General features: G+C 39.5%; 1 protein-coding gene across 4 annotated transcripts in view; it reads right to left on the reverse strand.

Moving 5' to 3' along the window:
- The window catches only part of MTRF1 (mitochondrial translation release factor 1), a 32,219-nt gene that overhangs the window by 5,391 nt on the left and 3,880 nt on the right, over positions 1-22,948 (reverse strand). For 3 of the 4 annotated variants that reach the window (XM_011369739.2, XM_011369740.2, XM_011369738.2), the window contains exons 3-9: positions 20,730-20,821; positions 19,260-19,341; positions 18,957-19,064; positions 11,773-11,945; positions 8,778-8,895; positions 3,169-3,305; positions 1,607-1,705 (exon numbers count right to left, since the gene is read on the reverse strand). In XM_011369739.2, coding sequence (XP_011368041.1) covers positions 1,607-1,705; positions 3,169-3,305; positions 8,778-8,895; positions 11,773-11,945; positions 18,957-19,064; positions 19,260-19,341; positions 20,730-20,821 — 809 coding nt within the window. The remainder of the gene's footprint in view (positions 1-1,606; positions 1,706-3,168; positions 3,306-8,777; positions 8,896-11,772; positions 11,946-18,956; positions 19,065-19,259; positions 19,342-20,729; positions 20,822-22,948) is intronic. The other variant, XM_023536360.1, reaches the window with a different exon arrangement.

The following is a 22,948-nucleotide window of genomic DNA, read 5'->3' on the forward strand; positions in this document are numbered from 1 at the left end:
GGCTTTCTCCACGGCCTTTTATGAGAGCCGGTTCACTTCCCCCTCAGTGGAGGCAAACAGAGATCTTTCTATGCTTCATCACTAACGTGCTAGTATCAGTGGTTCTGGCTAGATGGGATTTAGTTAGGTTAATGTTCAAACCCCATCGACAGGGCCTTTCCCCCAACAGCATCATTGTCACACCTCACCCTGATGATGACACGTGTGGCAGGCAGAAATCCACGGTGCTCCTGGGCACACCTTGCGTGATTCCCTCCCCTGAGTGCAGGCAGAAGCTGTGACTACGACAGAGTATCACTCCAGTCATCTGGAGACTACTCGCTGACTCTGAGTTAATCAAAAGGAATATTATCCACATGGGCCTGAGCTAAGCGAGTAAGCTCCTTAGAAGGCCAGAGCCATTCCTGCAAGAGACCCAAGGTGGGAGGAGGCCCATGGACGACCACAGAACGAGCACGTACGGGCTGTCTCAAGGAGCTGAGAACAGCATCCAGCCCTCAGCCACAAGGGAATGGGAGCCTCACTCCTACGACTCAAGGGAATGGAATTCCGCCAGCACCCAGAACGAGTCTGAGGACTCCCAGCTCCAGAAAGGCACATGGCCTTGCGAGTCCTGGAGCAGCGAACTCGGCCCTGTCATGCCCAGATTCCTGCCCTAAGGCAACCGTGAGATAACGAACAGGTACCACTGTAAGACACTAAGTTTGCGGTCATCTGTTTCGCAGCAGTGGAAACGGACACGCATCTATCTATGTGCAGTCGCATGCTGCATAACAACGTTTCGGTCAATGGCAAACCGCATGAATAATGGTGGTCCCGTAAGATTATAATGGAGCTGAAAAATTCCTATCGCCTAGCAACATCCTAATGTCATAGTCACTGTAAGGTCATACATAGCACAACACATTACTTATGTGTTTGTGGTGAGGCTGGTATAAACAAACCTACTGTGCTGTACAGTACATGAGGCTTGATAATAATAATAAATGACTATGTTACTGGTTTATGTATTTACTGTAGCATACTTTTTATTATTTTACGATGTACTCTTTCTTCTTGTAAAAACAAATGTCTGCTATAAAAGTGTGTGTTACAGTGGCAACAGCCTCATGTGCTGCATATTTACTGCGTCTCTTGATTGTGTCATTTTCTCGGGCGTTTGATTTAATCCCATGTTTTGTACAGTGACATACTATACGGGCTTTTGGCCTAGGAGCAACGGGCTGTACCTTACAGCGCAGGTGTGCAGTAGGCCAGACCACCTAGGTTTGTAAGGGCACTATCATGTTGACACAATGATGAAATCTCTTAACGATGCATTTCTCAGAACGTATCTCATCCCCATGGCTAAGAGGTACATGGCTGTTTTGCAAACAAATTAACACATTAATGAGAATCTGGAATTTAAAAGATAACTGTTTCGAACTGGCAAAAAGACCACATTTCTTACCAGCAAACTAATAAAAATGCCTGCAAATTTTAGGGTACTAAAAAACTGGCTTAATGATTTTAAATTACTCAGTATTATTTTAGACATTACTCTCTAGAATTTGACTAAACTGCCTTCGAAAATCGAAGGTACATAAAGCATACTCAGTGAGGTTACCTTAATGTCACGAACTTCATATGCTATCCTGTGGTCAGTGACTCTATCCTGGGTGAAATTATATGTCCGAATTCTCTCTGACTGGGCTCTCGTTCCCACCTGTGCCATAAGAAAAAATAGTTCATTTTTTAACTTTATAGTTATCTTTATTATAATGAAAAAAGTACTTGTGACTTTTCTACTTTAACATTTTAAATATTTCCTAAAGTCATATATAAAAAAATGACAAAAAACAAGAATGGTCAGAATTTCATGTTTAAGACAACAGCATTTAAAGCTTAGTTATGGAATGAGAATTTATGTCTCTTTGGTACTTCAAACTCCAAATATACGCAGCAAAATTATCTTTCCACCCCAATCAGTTCTTCCTCCTAGTTTCTATAGGCGACACCACAGTGTTCCCTGTGATCCAAGCAGAAAACTCTGACATCCCACAATTTAGTCCACATTTCAAGGTCTCTTACTAACTGCCCAGCTCTGATATAGACACTGAAACCACCTTCATTTCATCCGACTCTCTGCCATTTCCAATGGTTTCAAGAGTCTCTTATTATATTCTGCCCTTTCCAGTTCTACTGCCTGTCATTCAAGGCTCATTACTTTTGAACATCTACGTTCCTATAAAACCTCCCGTCAGCTTCCACTTCTCTGCTTACATTGTGTTGCTCTGCTTACTCTTCCTAAAGCACGATTTTTTGATAAATTTTCTTCTTTGGTCCCTTGTCTACTACACAAAAGTATAAAAAGACCCCTGGACATTTAGGTGAAAAGGGTAATGTTTAGTTTTATGCAATTGATTATCCTAAAAGAAACACATAATCTTCCAAATTTACCATAGCATACAGATCTGAAAATAACACAAAAGCATGGTTATTTCTGGGGCCTGCTTTCTCTTTCTCTTTTCTGGCACTCCGCTGTTGACACCTGTCTTTCTCAATAATCTGCTGGTAGAGTCTTGCTCTCTCAAAGACAAACTACGTTTTTCAGAATTTAAAATCATACAACACTTTGTTAAAACAACATTTATTCATTTTGCTTCGAACTTACCTATTTATATGTTTGGACAAATAATACTGTACACATATACAGTACAAAATTCAAAAAGTACAGAAGGGTATATCATGGAAAATAAATCTCCCTGTCCCCAGACGCCATCGGCAGCAAGCGCTACTGCCAGGTTTTCGCAGCGCCACGCATTTTTTATCACACACAGGTTTTTAAATTCAAAAAATCTAAAAACTTCTTAATTTCCAGAGAATTTCGCACCAGTGTTTTACGCCAATTTCCTCTCAAGACAGTTATGATATAAACACTGGAGAGAAACAACTGGGAAGGAATTTTTAGTTTATGCATATGTTACCCACTTATTTGCAAGCTGGCGTGTCCAATTTTAGCCACAATCCATCAGTCGAAATGCATTTAAATTACTGCTTATTTACAAATGAGCGTGCTTTCCTATGCTCTAAGATATCTTCATTCGGTCAAGAACAAACACTACATTTCCTATATCAGATGATGACTTTTTGTACAGAGGTATTAAGCTATCACCTCATACATCTTACCTGCAGTTTTCTAGCACTCCGCTGTTGACACCTGTCTTTCTCAATAATCTGCTGGTAGAGTCTTGCTCTCAACACACGCAAAGCTATTTCTTTATTTTTTATCTGTGATCGTTCTTGTTGGCATTCTACTACAAGCCCTGAAAAATAATGGGTCATAGGTAAACGGTAGCTTCCACAAGCCACATTAAGATAGAACTGTGGTATCGATTATATTTCAATAAAACTGGGGGGAAAAAGAGAGAGAACTGAGGATCATTTTAAAGGTTAATCAGAAAAAGATCACAAAAGATTAAATACATTTTAGTTTTAGCACATTTTGGAAACTACACCTGGATTATGATGGTCATCGTTGGTAGATGACTATTTATATTCTGACATCTAAATGAGGTTATTTCAGATGAGAAGACTGAAAGCAGTAGCATCTGCAGACGGTTACACACGTTCGTTCCCAGAGCTCTGCCTCTCTGCATCCTAGCTCATCCGGCTACTTTCACGGCTCTGCAAGGAGCGAACTACCATCTTCCCCTATGCAGTGCTGCTCCCGTCTCTGTCCTACTCAAGGAGAAGTCAGCTTTTCCTCTTTAAATCACAAACACACACAGAGCTGATGTTTTAAAAACAACTTTATATGAGGAAACAAGTCAAAAGGAATGACCAAAACTCTCTCAAAGGAAGGGCTTATAGTGAATGTTTCTCAGTTATCTTGGTTCTAAATCCAGCTGATCAACCCGTCTAACCACACATTTTGGTTAGCCAGCTTCTGGACTGCGGGGGGGTTGGCCCACAGTGCAGCCCAAATCTAGCTTGGAATGGTGACCTTTAAAACTTCAAGCTTCTGTTCTTAGCTTTGCAGCTACCACCCTGAAGATCTGGGTCCAATCCTGCTCCCAAGTACATTAGAGGTCCAAAGATGTTTACACACACACGCGTGCACACACACGCACGCATACACATATACATACATATATACTACAAAAACCCCAAACCCAAAACCATATTACCTTTGGCCAGCTGTACTGATAGTGATAACTGTTTTGCTAAAGATTTTTTAAATTCCTATGAAATTCTGCTCTCCAAACTGTGATCTCACCCTGTCTAAAGAAGCTACAATCTATAACTGGTACTACTTTTAGCAGGGCACCTAGGTTTCGCCTGTTTGTTTAAACTTATTTACTGACTGCTTTACTGCAGCCCCGTGTTTGGGCTGGGGCACCAACTCGCTTCCATCTCCCGAGCATTTGGCAGGGGCTGTCTTGAACCTGTCATCCTTTTTTCACCACTCGAAAGAAAACCTACATTTCAGGATGGCAGGCCACTTACAAGCTTTCCTTCAAATTCCTCGTCTTGTCAGCTGACACAGGTGTTTCGTTTAAACACCTGCAGTATCTTATCCAGTGTCTCAGGCTAGAACTTATAGCTTAAAACTCCTACTTATCGGATCAGTAATTCCTAAGGGAATTACTCAATTATATATTTTAATATACTTTCTGTAGAGGACTTTCTTAAAATTAATTGAAGAAATTATTTAAAATTTTTCCCCGCCTAGACTTCCCCCTTCCCCGCTACCTTCTGGTAACCACTAGACTATTGTCCATGTCCACGAGTCCGTTTGTTTGTCTGTTTGGTTTTTGCTTTTAGGTTTATATTTCACATATAAGTGATATCATGTGGTTTTCAACTTTTTCTGTCTGGCTTATTTCACTTAGCACGATTATCTCAAGGTCCATCCATGTAAATGGCAGTATTTCATCTCTTCTTATGGCTGAGTAATAATCCACTGTATCTATGTACCACAGCTTCTTTATCCAATCATCTATTGTAGGACACTTTGGTTGCTTCTATGTCCTTGACACTGTGAATAGTGCTGCTATGAACATCGGTGTGCAAATGCCTATGACTTGAGTTTTCAAGTCTTTGGGGTAAATACCCAGTAGAGGGATTGCTGGATCATATGGTAGATCAATTCTTAGTTTTTTGAGGAACCTCCATATTGTTTTCCATAGTGCCTGTACCGATTTGTAGTCCCACCAGCAGTGTATGAGGGTTCCTTTTTCTCTCCATCCTCTCCAACATGTTGTTACTTGTCCTGTTGATTATAGCTATTCTGACAGGTATGAGATTGTATCTCATTGTGGTTTTGATTTGCATTTCCCTAATAGCTAGCGATGTTGAGTATCTTTTCATATATTTGTATATCCTCTACGAGAACTGTCTGTTCAAGTCCTCTGCCCATTTTTTGATTGGATTGTTTGTGTTTGTTGCTGTTGTTGTTATTGAGTTGTAGGAGTTCTTTGTATATTTTGGATATTAGGCCCTTATCAGAGGCGTTGCTTGCAAATATATTTTCCTATTTGGATGGTTGTCTCTTTGCCTTGTTGATGGTTTCTTTTGCTGAGCAGAAGCTTTTTAGTTTGATATAGTCCCATTCATTTATTTTTGCTTCTACTTCCCTTGCCTTTGAGGTCAAATTCATTAAATCTGTAGAGGAGTTTTTAATCGCAAGTACTCCCTCAGGACCAGAGTATCAGGTCAGGGAAAATGTATGTTGACTAAGAGAAGAGCTGTTGAACTAAGGTGCCAGGGCTGTTAAAAAAAACTAGAAAAGGGCTTTGGAAAAATTAAGTCTTCTCAGTTTGTTTCAGTAGTCTTTACAGGAGATTACAAAATTCTGGCTAGTAATAGTACCAAGTGGGTATTTAATATATATTTGCTGAATTACTACATATATTATTTAAAAGATTTTCAATCATAAATAAAAACAAAAATACCATATTTTTATCCTAAAAAAAAAACCATTAAAACTTTTTTATCATCTCTGAAATTGGGATGCATCTTATAATTATTGGCATGTCATAGTTTAACGGGCAGTATTTTCTATATTTCTTCATAGTAATAAAATAGTGATGTGTCTTTCAATGTATGGGTTCTTAGATTAGATGAAATAATTTACATATAATCAAAGGTCAGGCAGAAAATGGAGTCATACAGATGCAGTAGGTTAGAAAAACATGATTTCGGCGTTCAGGGCCATGGAGGAAGCAGAAGAGGGCCTGGCGCTTCCCACCTTCCATTCCAGTGAGGACGTGGTTCCCACTCTAATGGTCTTGGGATGGAAGAAATAGAAGAAAGGCCGAGTTTTCCTTAAAGCAGATGCTGAAATCATGGCAGAGCTCAAAGTATGAAGAAGCAGACTCAAGAAGTCACTTGCTCATAATGACACGGATTCAGAACAGTAGGCCTCGACATGGCCTACCCAAGGGAAGGTTTGAGGGTAAGCCTTAAGGCCTCTTTTAATCAAAGAACCGGATCTAAATGGCTAAAAAATAATTTGGTTCAAGGTAAGTGTGGCAACACAAAACATCAGTCAGTTTTTTGTAAAGTCAGTAATTTATGCCTCCACAGGGTGGTTTTTCTATCATTTAATATGTTTTAAGCAGCGGTCCCTAACCTTTGTGGCACCAGAGACCGGTGCTCCTATGAGAATCTAATGCCTGATGATCTAAGGCGGAGCTGAGGTGGTGATGCTGGCGCTGGGGAGCGGCTACAGATACAGATGAAGCTTCCCTTGCCCACCGCTCACCTGCTGTGCGGCCCAGTTCCTAACAGGCCACAAACTTGTACCGATCCGTGGCCTGGGGGTTGGAGACCCCTGTTTTAAAGTATTCTGGTTCATTTTCTCAGAAATCTTACCACCTTTTACTTCTTCTCATTTTAATTTTTTGTTCATCTTAAGCTAATCTTTAGTGTTCTGGAATGCTTATAAATACAGAACAATGTCTCACAATGTGAGGTGAATTTCTGGATTTCTTGGGTAAATTATGGTAAGCTATAAAAATGACAACCTCATTTTTGGTGAAAAAGGACATATTTCTATATGCATAGAAAATAATTTGAAAGGATATATACTAACAATGGTTCTTGAGTATGGTTATGGATGTTTTATGTTCTTTTGCTCATGTATATGTTCTAAATTTTTATAATTTCTTAAAGAATAAAAATCAATAAAGAAAACAAGAGATATTACAAAATTATCCTACTGTTAGATATTTAGGTTGTTTCAACTTCTGCTATTTCAAACAGTACAAGCAATAACAATTGACAAAAATGAATTTAAAATTTAAAAGTGACATCTGATTTCAAGATGGCCTCCTCTTTTAAAAATTATACTAAAACAAGAACAAGAAACAGAAACACAAATTCCACCTGAAATACAATTAGGTGACATATGTAGTCCCCAAACACAATATATATAGACAGAAAGCAGATGGAAGAATGGTAAATGCCTTAGCAGAGTGCGAGAAGGTGAAACCTAGCTCCCTGTGGAGATGCTGACCAGAAACAAGCCAATCTGCCCTTCTGAGTGCCAGAAAGGCTCAGAGATTGGGGCACCAGGTAGTTCAGAAGTTGGGGTTAAAGATTTGGGGACTAAAACCAGAAAGTCTTAAGGTAGATCTTCAAGTCTCCTCCCTTAAACTGTAGGAGACGGGAGGTAGTTTTTAAGTGTGAGGCATGGGACTAAAAGCAAGAGGATTACGTTTGTTATTGAATGGTAAGACCTTGACCTTACTCTCCAGTGTACCCTGGAGGATCCTTCTCAGGAGAAAACCACCCAAGAGAAAAGATCTGTAAACACTGGCATTGGGGGACCCATAACAAAAAAGCTGATTAATCACCTAACTGCCCTACAGTGAAACTTACTGGTGGATAAGTGACACCCATGCTCTCAGAGCTTTTAGAAGCTCACTCTTAATATGTACAAACAGCCAAGGATTCCTAGACATTTCTGACATGAAAACAAGACTGAAGGAACAGAAAAAAGTAAACCCAGAAGGAACAGAGGCATTGCAGGAAGCAGAGGAAAACTTCAGGGAAACAAAAATATACTTAAGCAATAAAAGAAGAAAAATACATCAACAAGATAACAAAAAGATGCTCTGATAAAGGGACAATTCTAAGAATAAAAAAAAGCTCTTAAAAACTAAAAAAAAAAAGAATAAATTTTTTTTAATCCAGTAGGAGTTGAGAAAAAGAACTAAAACACAAAGTAACAGACACGTAAGAGGAAAAAGAAGAAAATCAAACTGTAAATCCAAGAGATCTAAAATCTGACTAACAAAAATCCCAGGAAGAACAGAGAAAATGGTAAGAAATTAGTGAAGAAAATATTTTAGAACTGAAGGGCATGAGTCTCCAAATTGAAAGCAACAAATACAATGAATGCCAAAAGCTTTATGTTCCAAGTGGAAATGACTTCCAACAAATGTTCGTGATCAATCAAGTATAAGGTATTTTTGGAAATACAAAGTCCCCAAATGTTTATGTCTCACGCATCTTTTCTCAGGAGGCCACTTAAAAGATGAGTGTCACTAAAACAAGGGAGCAAACTAAAAGAGATAAGATGGGATCGAAGACACAGGAGGCTTCACCACAAAATACAAATGAAGGGAATCCCTAACTGCTGGTGACCAGGATGACCTCTGCAGCCCTCGAGAGCAACTGGTCCAGACTGGAGCAGGATAACGGAGTGCTTTGTCGGATGTCATCGCAAAGCATCAGCCCTGTGATGGGAAAGAAAGCTGGAAGTACAAAAGCCAGAGGGCCTTGCTCACCCGTGGGGACGTGGACGAGTCTGACAGCACTGTCGGTTGTGTTCACATGCTGTCCCCCTGCTCCTTTGGCGCGAAACGTAGCTATTCGCAAATCCTTGGGGTCCACTTTCACATCTACCTAGAACAAAAAGTACGATGTAAGTAAATGCTACGCTGGGCAAATACTTTACTACTTGATTTATTCCTGGATTTTTCAAATGAACTGTACTGCTTTGTGTCCTAAGTCATAGCCATTAGACGAACAGGTGAAATAACATATCAAAGAAAGAACCGTAAACTCCCTATTCCAATGGATGCTATTTGTTAACACTGACACAGTGTTATTAGATCACTGAGTTATGCAGCCTTTCGAGTTTCACCATCCATCATTCTACGGAGCCACACTGGGTAGAAAATATATATGTGTGCATGTACAAAGTTGATCTTCATTATTCCCTGATTCTGATTTGTAAATTCACCTACTCACTGAAATTGACCAGTTCCACAAAATCACTGATGGCGGCACTTCCAGTCATTTGCAGACATGCGCAGAACAGCAAAACATTCGAGCTGCTCTACCCGTGCACGTTCCCAGCTGAGGGCGGACAAGGTCACACCATACTTTCTTGTTACAGTGTGCCCAGAGGATGCAGACAGAAAGAGGCAGGGCGGTGTCACGCAAGAAGCTCTGGGGCCAGCTGGACAGTGTGCGAATCCCAACTCTGGCACATATAAGTGAGGCGGCCTCACAAAAGTCACTTAACATCTTTCTCTTCTGCGAAATAAAAAAAATAGAATCTGCCAGGATGGGTTGTTCTAAAATTATAATCTATGTATAATATATATGTGCATATATTAACATATACATACGAAATATATATTATATACATATGTATTAACTACATATATGTCTATATTAACACACGTATATACAAAACGTGTGTGTGTGTGTGTGTGTGTGTGTGTGTGTGTGTGTGTGTTTCCCCTGGGAATGGTTCAATACTCAGTGTCTGCTGTGACTTTATGGAACATAAGTACTGTGAATAATGAGAAATGCCTGTGTGTGTGTGTGTGTGTATGTGTGTGAGCACGTGCACTCCTATTAATGGACTGAATAGAGGCACTGAAAGATATGTTCATGGTCTAACCACTGGAACTTTATTTGTAAAAAGGGTCTTTGCAGATGTAATTGAGTTAAGATGAGATCAGCCTGCATTATGTGGATAGGCACTAAGTCCAATGACAATTTTCCTTACAAGAGACACCCAGAGGAAAGGGAGGAGGTGAAGGACATGGGAATTCAGAGGAAGAGACTAGAATTGTACAGCTTCAAGCCACGGACACTTGGAGACCCCAGAAGCCAGAAGAGGCAAAGGAGAATTCTCCCCCAGCAGTGAGCATGGCTCTGCCAACACCTCGATTTTGAACTCCTGGCCTCTAGAACTGTGAGGTAATAAGCTTGGTTGTTTGAAGCCACTGTGTTGTAGTTTGTTAGGGCAACCTTAGAAAACTCTACACACACACACACACACACACACACACACACAAACTTCCTGAGCAGAGCTCCTAAAGCCCTCAGAATTTCCTAAGTGATAAGAGTAAGGGTGTGTAGGTCTTTTAATATTCATAACAAGCCCCTGTCAACTACGACTGAGTTTATGTTAATAAGGTCATTTTTGCAAAGTTCTTAGAGAATGCAGGATGGGAACTGATTGCCAGGAGAACCAACCATGTGATTACAGGGGTGGAACTTCCAGCTCCACACCCTCTCCCCAGTGGGCGATGATTTAATCAACCATGATGCCACACTGGAGCCTCCATGAAATCCCAGAAGCGCAGGGTTTACAGAGCCTCTGGTTGGTGGACGTGCGGAGGTGCAGGGAGGGTAGCAAGCCCAGAGAGGACATGGAAGCTCTGCACCCCATCCCACATACGGGAGGGTGGCACCCCCGGAGAGGGCTTGGAAGCTCTGCACCTTGTCCCACATACTTTGCTCTATGTGTCTCTTCATCTGGCTATTCCTGAGTTACATCCTTTGCAATAAACTTGTAATCTAGTAAGAAAACTGTTTTCCTGAGTTCTGTGAGCTGCTCTAGCAAATTATCAAACCTGGTGGGGGCGGGAACCCTCCAGTTTATAGGCTGTTGGTCTGAAGCACGGGTAACAACCTGGATTTGCTACTGAAGTGGGAAGAGAGGAAGTCTTGGGCGACCCGGTCCTTAGCCTGTGAGATCTGATGCTAACTCCAAGTAGACAGCACCAGAATTTTATTAAATGGCGGGATACCCACTTAGTGTCTGCAGAGAACTGGTGAATTGCTTGGTGGGGAAAAAAAATCCACACATTTAGAGTATGAAAGTATTCTGTAAATACACAGAATACACAGGAGTTTTTCCTAGACAATAATATTATAGAATTACATTAGATTTTCACAGATAATGGTACTGAGTTTCTGTAGGTAATGCCATATTCTTAAGAAATGTAAGTTGAAGATTTGGAGGTTAGAGTCTCATAGTGTCTGCTATATCCTTTACAGTTTGTTAACACACACACACACACACACACACACACACACACACACACAGAGGGATAAAGCAAATATGGCAAAATATAAACAACTGTTGATTCCCGATGAAGGTTATAAAAGTTTTCAGTATGGTATTCATGTTTAAAGTAAATTTTAAAAAAGGTTAGGAAAAATAAAAATATAGGAATATGGCTATGTTCAGCTAATAAGATATATCACTGACCTCAAAAGATTATCTGTGGAATTCATTTTTTTCTTAAGCTATAACTCAGGCAATGTTTAAAAAGCTCTGTGGATTCTGTTTTATGAAGAGAAGTGACTTCTATTTAAAATAAAATGAAACATCGCGGTCGGGGAAGCGTTAAGGGATCCCCAGCAGCCATCGGAAAGTTCAGTCTGTAACTCTGAAAATCAGACTCTCCTAGAAGCCACGGCTTCCAGCATAACACGCATTTACACGGAGTTTTCCGCGCCTCCTGGTGAGGTTACCTCATCGGGTTGAGGGAGGACAATGACTGACATTGTCCCTGTGTGGATACGCTGCATCCTTGATGACAGGCCCACCTCAGGGATGCGCTGAACTCGGTGAATCCCACCTTCATACTTCAAATGCTTAAAGACATGGTCACCGGAAATTCGAGCGGCTGCATGATGTAGCCCACCTAGGAAAAAAAATATCCAGACGTATTAATGAATTCTACTTTGAATGGGATCAAGATCTTAAACGCCCTTACTGTAAGGCCTGAATGTGAGTATACAGCCTGAGACGAGAACATAAAGTAGGTAAAAAACTAATGCGAATGTGTTAATATATAAAAAGAAACATACTAAAATATCATTTATGGTTATCTCTGGGGAATAGAACAACAGATTTCTTAATTTTCCTTTTTTGTACTTTTGTTTCTAAATTTTGTATAATGAACAACTTTCACTTTTATAAAAATACTATTAGAAAGAAAAGAACACTGGGTTTTCTGCACTGAACTACCGTATGCAAACCTAAGCTAATACGCCACGTATAAAAGGATATTCAATAACATAATTTGATAATGACAAATAATGCTATAAATCCTCCCAAGTTTTAGAGAGTTTATTGAAATTTAGCTCTTGCTAAGCTGTGGAGTGGGAAGACTATCACAAAACAAAATCTTCATGTCTAGGCCAGCTTCTTCTTATTGGAATTGTTTTTAAAAATATTTTTATTATACAGTAACATCCAGACATAAAAAACCACGTGAACCAAATGCATGGATTAATGACAAGAGCGATAATAATTTTGTCAATCACCCCAAAGCCCTCCCATACGCCCCTTCCCAGTTGTAATCCCCTCCCTTCCTCAGGAGTAACCATTATCCTGACTTTTATTCCTTTATTTTATTGCCTAAATATGCCACCCTAGGCACTACAGTTTAGTCCTGCTCATTTAAAACAAGTGTGATATGTCTTTGAAATCACCTCATCTGTAAGTTCATCATCCATCTCTTTTGTTTCCCACCAATTATCGGTCGAGGAACCCGGGTAGAATTTCCCACAGTCTGGTTTTGCCGACTGCATACTCTTGGCACAGTTCAACCTGTTCATCTGCCCTCTGTACTGGCTGCAGTTTGGCAGCTGGATCAGACCCAGCGCGAGCTCCCTGGCAACCACAGGAGGTGCATAATGTCTGGCTGTCTCTCTTTCTCTGGTCTCAACAGCCTTTGATGCTGTCGATACATTAGCATCACGGGGCTGTCAAACGGTGATAGTCTAATTCTATCATTTCTTTCTCCCTTATTAGTCAAAATGCATTTATAAAGAGATATTTCCCCTTGCCCACTATTTGATTACCCAGTGATAGTTATATAGGAAAGGCAAGGTATATGCTTGATTCTGTCCCTTTACCAGTTTTACCAAAACCCTCTGTTTTATCCTACGTCACGCACACAGCCGTCTCAGAACAAGAGTGCTAGCTCTACCACCAATGTTATTAAAAGCATTAAAACTTTTTCTGCGTATGTTCTTCTTATTCTCCCCCCATTTTTCAAATGGCTGTACTCTATACTGTCAGATTGTTATATACTGGATTCTTTCCCTTATTCCTCACTTAGGCCTAGTTCTGCAGGTAACCACATAGTTAATGCTCATCCCTACTCCTTATGTTGCTACCTCATATTTTAGTTGTCTGAAGTTTTGTTTTCTTCAGAAAGGGATCATGGGAAGAGTATTTCCTGAATTCTTACATACAGATAACAGTGTGTACCCTTGTAATGTCAGTTTTGCTGATTATAAAATTCTTAACTCAAACTTCCTTTCCTTGAGTGAACTCCAACTCTTTCTGGCACAAAGTGCTGTTACTGAAAAGCCTGATGAAAATCTCATTTTCTTTTCCTTAGAAGTCACAGGCTCTATTTTTTCCACGTCTAATAGATTTTTTTCCCTCTTTTTTTTTTTTTAAGTCCAATAATTTTACTAGACTATGTCTTAGTGTTAGTCATTCTGGCTGGATAGCTTCAGATGTGCTCCTTAGATATGTGGCTTCAAATATATTTTTTTTCTATTTCGGAAGAGTTTTGTTGAAATGTTGTTTTGGTAATTGTTACACAGCAATAGATAATGGATACAGTATCTGCTCTGATTCTTTTTTATCATATACTCAATATTCTTGGCCTATTTTCGATATCATTTTCCTTGACTCCTTTATATTTTTCTCCATTTCTTTTGGTTCTAAAAAAATTTCTTTACTACTGTTCTTTTAAGGCACGATCTGTTCACCTGCTCATGTGTTCCTCGGTTTATTCTTTTTGAAATGATTTTTCTTTTATTTTACTTTCCTGAGTCTGTGACTTCGTTTCTAATTCTGATTTGTGGGGTTCTTTCACACCTCACATTGTTCTCTTACTATCTTTTGATTTGTTTTGAAGCAGTTGATAATTGATTTGATCTGTTTCATGAACACATCTTCTCTGGCTTGTTTTTACGTGAAATTCGTTTTCCTTAAGTTTTAGAATGAGGCTAAGTCCAGGAAGGCTCTTCTACCTTCACAGAGCTCTCTGGCTTGGGGGTAATGTTCTAATACGCAGTGCCTTGCGTTCTCGGATTCCCTGGCTCTGTTCCCCTCCCCGACTCTGGACTAGACCTTCTCTTTCCTTTCCCTCTCTTATCTCTGTCCTGCTCAATTTTGATTCCAGTCAGAGCAGTTTTTCTTCAGTGTGGGGCCCAGTTTCGAGAGGTCATGGGGCTAGACTGCTCCAACCCCTCAAGTCTTCTTACCTAAGGTCTGAAGACTCACTCGCTATTGGAGAGGGCAAAATTCCCACCACGTCTTCATTCAACTTGCCTTTTCGGCCTGTGCAGAAGGCAGATGGATCTTGGGTAATGACAGTGGATAACTCTAAACTTAACCAGGTGGTACTCCCATTGCAGCTGCTGAACTAGATGTGGTTTCACTGCTGGAGCAAATAAACATTCCCTGGTACCTGGTATGTAGCTGTTGATCTGGCAAATGCTTTTTTCTCCATACCTGTCAATAAAAACCACCAGAAGCAGTTTGCTTTCAGCTATCAAGGCCAATCACACACCTTCTCTGTCCCATCTCAGAGGTATAACAACTCTCCAGCCCTATGTTATACGTTAGTTTGCAGCATCTTGATCACCTTTCCCTTCTGCGAGATAGCACACTGGTCCAGGAGAGCCGAAGGTGTAACTTCAGTTACTACTGATACTTGTTGACAGCTATATCAACTGCTAAATGCTCTATGAGAATTTATCTCGGTTATTTCTCAAAGCAACCCTTGGACAGTAGGTTGAATTCGTATTCATATTCTTACGTATGCCTTGAAACAATACTCACATAATCTGCAATATAAATGGCGGCCTCTTCAGGTGTGCAGTGCTGTAGCTCAGGTTATATTACTGTCATTTACAAATAAGGACACATAGCTGTCAGCAAATATCACTTTGGTTTACCATGTTCCTAGGCAGAGGCAATTCTGGAGGCTTCCGCTTGGCCTTTCCCACCATAACATTCCTCATTCCACAGGTCAGAGAGCCAATGTGTAGGTTCTACCAGCTGCTGAGTATATCTGCTCCACTTACACATCCCAGAACTGGGGAAATAATTTCATGATGGGTTCAGGGGTCCACTGGGCCCACTGTGAGACACACCTGAGCTAAACTTCATTGACACCTGACACCCCCAAGCTCCACTTCTGACTGATGGACCTGACATTTTAAGTCTTCCAGAAATAGGGTCAGTTCAGAGGCAGTGTCCAGTAGTCCCTGAAATATCTGATTATTTCCTTTCCCCACAGCACAGTTATCCTTGTTAAAAATAAATGGATAGATGGAGTATGGATGGATGGAGAGACAGACAGACATACTGAACTATAGATACCTCTCTCAATATATATCCCTTTGGGGAAGGCTGGGAGAAAGATTACAGAGTACATTTTTGGCAGTCTACCAGGCTCCTCAACGTAACTCAGCCTCCTGCTTATTTAAATGGTCTGAGTCTGTAAACAGGCTCAAGTCTGGGAATTAATTGAGAGTCCATGACTTCTGTTTTTATGATACAGGTTAGACTTTGGTTCATTTGACCTGGAACTCCTTAAACAGATCAAGTAAGAATTTAGCAGCCTTCCATTCTATTTTACTTCTAGGGACACTATGACCAACTAGCCAGCAAGTCTATACAAGTCAGACCAGTCGGCTGCTACTTGGACTCCGCTGGTCACCTGGTATCCAAGACCATCTTGCCTTTGGCCACGGAGTGCCACCACTTGGCACTCGCTACCCTGAGATCCAATTACTCCCAGCGCGTCTAGGTTCCCCAAGCCAGTTACCAGAGTTCCCGCTGCCAGGGCTCTGAAGAGTGATCACAAAGCCCCTCAAGGAGCCAGGGCCCCCTCGCAAGTTTATTTCTCACAGCTGCGGTAAAAAAATCTGTCTTCTGGATGCATAAAATTAACCATTGGATTACTTTCTGACTTCCCCTGAATTTAACTGGTGAGCAGATGACAACAAACAATTATAAACATTAATCTGCTGGGAGGGAGGAGATAATGTAATACATGTCACAGAATCCCTTTAGCTGGGAAAATATTTCAATTCGTTAGATACCAGGTACACAGCATCACACAGTGTCAGACCCACGTCACATGTCAAGAGCCAGCAGCCTCCACTGTTTGCACAAAGACCATCTGGCAATCATTTAGTTTGGATTATTTATGTAATAGCTGAGTATTCTCCCTATCTGTATCAGTTACAAAACTATAAAACTTTAAGCCACTCGATATATGAATATTTGCATGAAAGTGTTTCTTTTCACACAGCTTTTAGTGCTATGTAAATCTCTGGAATTTCTATATCAATTAAAAATCAAATTTATATAAAATATATATATACACACATACATATATGTATGCAATCTAACATATATATGTAATATATATGCATATATATATATTTTATATATATGTATATATATTTTAAAGTTAGGTGCTTTGTTTCCTCTATTCTAGTCTTTTTCTAATCACATCTTTTTCTTCCAATTACAATAAATAAATCAATTTTTAAAAATTATTTTATAATTTCAATGAATAGAAGTGTATTCTTAGTTTTTAATTTTAAAGGTATGAGTAAAATATTTTTAAAAAAAATTTTAAATGTCTTTTTACTTTTAAAATATCTATTTTATTTTGCTAGTGAGTAAGTATATCTAAAAGAAAGGTCCCAACCACTGTTTAGGCTCTTCCGTGTACCTGAAACAAAAACTCTCTTCCTATTATTAAGTTCATCCCCTTTTCACTCCTGAAAGTTGGATTCAAAATATCCATGGCATTTCCCACTATTCTCTTTCATAACGCTGCTGTTTCTGATTACGCTCCCCCTGAACTCTCTCCTCTCTTGCTTGCATAATATTGTACGGTCCTCCTCCTCCTTTTGGCTTATCTGACTCTTCTTTTTCTTTTGCCGACCAGCCTATCTTTCTAAATGTGGCCATTCTCCAAGGTCCGGTGCCCTGGATGTTCCCTTTCTGTAGACTCTCCCATGCTTATTCTCTCGGTATCAGACATTGTCTCTGTGCTGAGAGCTATCGAATATCTTTCCTCAACTCTGTCCTCTCACCAGAGTTCTGGTTATACAACTTTAGCATTTGCGGAATATTTCTAAATGGATGCTCAGTATAACCACAAACCTAATAATTCAAAAACCACTTAACATTCTTCTTCCCAAATGGGCTCTGCCTTCCAACTTTGATTCCATTCAATAGCACGAATGAACACTGCAATCTTCTGGCTAGAAAGATTAGAATCTCTGTGGCCCAGCTCCCTGAGTCAGAGCTGACTAATGGGATGCAGTGTGGCTCTGGATCAGGAGGACTTAAACTGGATCCCAGGATTGCCATTACTTATTGTGTGATCCTGGATTAGTTACTCTCTGAGCCTGGGTCATTATCTGTAAAATGAGATTAAGAATGTCCAGTTCACAGGATCAGATAATCTAGACTGTACATAAGACATAGTGGGCAAGCAAAAGCCCCTCTTGTATCCAGTCAGTTACCCGATTTTGCCCATTCTTCCTCTGAAGGTCTCTCACGGCCCCCTGCTGCAAAAGCCAACCCTTCGCCACACCTGGGTTACTCTAATAACCTCTCTGCAGTCTGCCTTCGATCTGGCCTCTTCATTCCATTCTTTACAGTGTGTCAAAATAATCTTAAAGTATGTATTTATCAAATCATAACTTATTGATAAAATCTTAAATAATTCCCTATTCCCTGACAATCGAGGCTTGATTAGCTTTCAAGGCCGTTCGAACCCTACCCACCCAAAGCTATTTCCTGTGACTTCGCATCACAATACGCTGCGGGTGCAGGGCTTCCTCGCTGTCCTGCGCGCACACCAAGGCCTTGCCCACCACCGCGCTGCTGCTCTGGTTCCCCCTGCTGCTGCACCGCCTGCTTTTAAACCCTGTACCAAGCACAACTTACTGATGCTATTAACTGGTTTTCGTTTCCCTCGATTATTTAACTTATATTAACTCTCTCTCCCCGCTTTGATAATTTGCAGTTTATTATCTGTGACCCTCTGTCTACTACAGTGTACCCCTGTATAATCAGGCAGATAACAACTCCCAGGTGGATTAAAAGGATGGGACAAGAAAATGAAGATCAGATGTTCAGATTGACCACACTTGCAAGTTTAAAAACCTGCATAGTTTGTTATTGTTTATGTTGTATAAGTTTTTATCAACCCAACTAGAGTGAAAGCTTTTTGAAAATAAAGACAAATGATGATTTTTGCCTGCAGTCTCATAAAAATCTAACACATCATTAACTACTTTGTCTAATTGACAAACCTTCCGATTATATATCACGTAAGTGATAAAATTCTTTAGAGTAAAAACCTCAATAGAGCAACGATTTGCAAGGCAAGGTGTATGTCCATTCTCCACAGGGAACTTCTCTCTCATTCAGCTGTTCCTTCCTGGAAGACACCTCCCTCCCTCCCCAACTCTTCCCTCAGCTAAGAAGCCTACTATAGTAAGCTACCGTGACTGATGAGCCTAGTCACAGGATTTAGTAGATACAGATCAAATGTTAAAAAAAAAAAATAGGACAAGATAGTTTTAATCAAGCTCAGAGGAAAAATAATTTTCAGCATTATCTATGGACAAAATCCTCAAATTACACCTACCATAGTCAGCAGGTGTATAATTGAGAAGTTCAAATTTCCAGTGTTTGTAGCTTGAATAATTCTGGTACATGTCAAATATTTCCCGAGTAAATTGTTGGCAGATATCACCTAAAAGAAAATACAAAAAGTATTCAGTCAGCACGTTTCTAAGAGAAGGATTCTTAGGTCCAGGCCTTCGGGAAATGAGGAGTAACTACTTCAAATGCGAAACACATTTAGCAGACTTTTAAGTTGCAGTGTGTCAAATCAAAGTAAAATTTAGGTTATTGTTTAGATTATTTATAATAAAATTATTTTACTGACCTCCAGTGGTTCTTCCAGATGTCACTTCTAAAATGACATCATTTTTGTCATATTTCTCCTTTGGCACTAGACTCTGGCAAAACTAAAAAAGAAAAAATATATATGAGCATTAGTGTGTTTATGTTCCATGGGCATATGTACAAATATTACTTGAACTTAGATAAAAGACCCCAAACATTAAAAAAATCAGTAATTAACAAAATCATATAGCATCCCAGTGAGGTCTAGTCCTAAAATGCTTTAATAAGTAGACCCGATTAGACCTAAAACAAGTGATCGATTCATTGTTAACAATGAAGTTACTTGTCAGGATATTCTCTACAATGCTATCGGATTATCTTAATTTTCTAAAATGCAGACGTTTAGATCAAAGTCCAGAGGCCTCCATTCAATTTTCATCAGACTTTGCCTCTTATTAGTTCCGAACAGTAGTTTCTTTCATCTAATGAATGAAGTAAAGCTTTGAAAGTCTTCATTTGGACAAAATGAGGACTTTTTACTTATGATTGTGTATTCTCTCCTGGCATTAATGACAGAGTACACCAGGCCATGCCCTGCCTTCTCAGTAGAGTCACACTGTTTAAAGAATATGTTTAGGACACCCAAGATAAGGCTCAAATAGTTTCTTAGCTGTGACAAGAAAAAAATTGGGCTTCCTAATAAAGGAGTCAACTTTCTTCTTAGGGAGAAGAGGAACGCAATTTTACTTCTATTATTACTAAAAGGTCTTTTGAATCAAACTAAAAATATCTATGTGTCATGATTTTCCCTACTGTCAAATTTTAGATACACCATCCATGTTAGAAATGATGTAATCTGTGGGAGAGAATATTGGACTGAGTCAGACATCTTGCTTCTGCCTTTGATTAGCTGGCCGAGTCGTGACAAAGTAACAGATACTGCCACCTCATCCCCCTCAACCCCTCAAATAAGCCCCTCAGTCTTTCCCAGAGTAGGAAAGACTGAAGGCAGGAGGACGGCAAGCATGAGAGGGGAACATAATACACAGGACTGTGATTTTCATTGTCTTTTAGACAAATCATCCACTGAGTTAGAAGAAGCTAAAGACTCGTGTCAACCCATTTTCTCTATACCCTGGATTCATTCCATTCTATCCAGAATGCGAATTTTCAATCCTTAATTAACACAATCACCATGAACCAACTCCCCTTTCTAAGGCATAAAAATCCCTGATTCCTCCCCTTAGTGAACTCAATTTATCAGCATCTGTTTCCTTGTCCGGCAAGTTAATAGACTCAACTTTAGACTACTGTTGCCGGGGGCGGGGGAGGTGTTTTATTTTTTGATATCACAATCTCTTCAATCTCATTCTGTAGCAAATTACAGCACGAGAATCAGACTTAACAAACTAGAGTTTGGGAAATACTTAGAGCACCAAAGAATAGTCTAGCAAGACTACGATTGCTTTATATTAACACTATTGCGATGTGTTTACCTCCTAAAACATACCTCACTGTATAACGTGCTGATTTTTTGAGAAATGGTTTGCCTCTCTTCCAATGCAAGTTCTTGTAACTGCTTTTCATCTTGTTTATTTAGACCTAGAAACCAGCAACAGTAATAATGGTAAAAGTTTTTAAATACTTACAGGGCAACTCTTAAATAGCTACCTAATCTCTGTCTACTAAACTGTATTTCAGTTGTAAAGGCAGGAGATTGTATAAAAGAACAGTTAGAAGAGTTAGATAATGTCAACTAGCAAGTATTTGTGAAATGTTAAAAATATTCAGTGTGAAAAGAGCATGATCTTCCCCAAAGAGCTTGTGATTTGAATGTCTACAAGTCATCATAGAAATCACTGATTAACCAAACAGATTTAAAAAGGGACTGGCTAATTAAGTACAATCCTATATAGGGTAAGCTGGGGTGGCCATTTCTTGTCTTAAGGCTGCAGCCGTTGCTCGGCACACTCTGAGTGACCTGGCACGGCTAGAGCCTCCCTTTCTGTAGAGTGAATGTCGCTGGTATCACTGTTATTACAGAATACCGGAACTGTGAACCTAAAAGAGACTTTAGAAATGATCTGATCCAATCTGATATTACACATGATACAACCAAGGCTGGAAAAAGTTATGTCAGTTTAGCTTAGAAGGCATTCAGTAAGCTCCTATCTGTGCAAGTAACTTTCCCCAAACTAATTAGTTACATCGTGCAAAAAGAATAAAAAATAATCCTCATTAAAAATAGGTGAGAGAGTTGTGCCATTAGTAGAAGGCAAGAAAATGCAAGGCTTTGGACATCCAAGAGTTCACAGGGATTACTATGACTGGCCTTGACACCTCTAAGGCTTCCTTAAGCAGGCTGCAACACGGAACAAGGTTTGGAAACTAGAAACCAACAGCAAAATTTGGATAAATGTCGAATCCCACATTAGTCCATTATGCCAATTTCTCGACTTCTGCATGTTTTGAAAAATTTTCATGAGAAAAAATGTTAAGGCAATAGCAATATTAAGAAATACTAAAATTAAAAATAAACACCTCTCACATCATATAGAAAATAAACTCTAGTAGATCAAGATGTAAGGGCTAAAAATATAAAATTCTTGAAAGAAAACAAAAATATAAACCTTTTTGACCTTAGATACTGAAAACACAAGCAACAAGATCAAAAAAACCCCAAAAAACAAAAAACTGGACATCATCAAATTTAAAGTGTGGTGCTTCAAAAAACAATCCACAAAATGGAAGAAAATTTCTGCAAATCATACATCTGATAAAGAACTTGTGTCTGTAACATAAAGAACTCATATAATTCAGTAATAGAAGGACAAATAACTCGATCTAAAAATGGGCAAAGGATATGAAGAGTCATTTATCCAAAGATGATACACAAATGGCCAATAGGCGCACAAAAAGATGGTCGACATCATTAATCGGGGAAAGTCAAATCAAAATCACGAGGAGATACTACTTCACACCCACTAGGATGGCTAAAATCAAAGGGGCAGATAACAGAGTTGGCAAGGATTTAGAGTAATCAGAACCCTCATACACTGGGGTGGAATGTAAAACGGCACAGCCACTTTGGAAAACAGTCTGGCAGTTCCTCAAAAGGTGGAACATAAAGTTAACATACAACTCAGCAATCTGTGTCCAAACAAAAACTTGTACATACATAGCAACAATTGAAAAGTGGAAATAACTCAATATCCATCAACTGATGAATGAATAAATGAAATGTGGTATACCCATACAACGGAATATAATTCAGCAATAAAAAAGTGAAGTACAGCTATAAGCTATAACACAGATGAACTTTAAAAATATTACGCTAAGTGAAAATCGCCAGTCACAAAGGCTTTTTATATGAAATGCCTGAAATAAGTAAATCTATAGAGACATAACGTTGATTAGTGGTTGCCTAGGGTTGGTAGGGAAGGGAAGATTGGAACAAGATGGCTAAAGGGTGCAGTGTTTCTTTTTAGGGTGATGAAATAAATCCTAGACCACATAAGCCCTTTGATGGGGTAGGAACTATATTCTTGTGCCCCTGATATACAGCACTGTAGGACAGTGCTCCATAGAGGTCTGTTCAATAAATTAAAGCTTCTGAAAGGGTCAGTATTCAGTCTTCCGACCCTAAGAACTTCCTGGCACGGACCATGAGGAGCTCAGTCTCTTAGCACTTAATCATTGTAGCTGAAATACTTCAAACACCCAGAATAC

Source organism: Pteropus vampyrus, unplaced genomic scaffold (assembly GCF_000151845.1).
Source record: "Pteropus vampyrus isolate Shadow unplaced genomic scaffold, Pvam_2.0 Scaffold154, whole genome shotgun sequence".
NCBI lineage: Eukaryota > Metazoa > Chordata > Mammalia > Chiroptera > Pteropodidae > Pteropus > Pteropus vampyrus.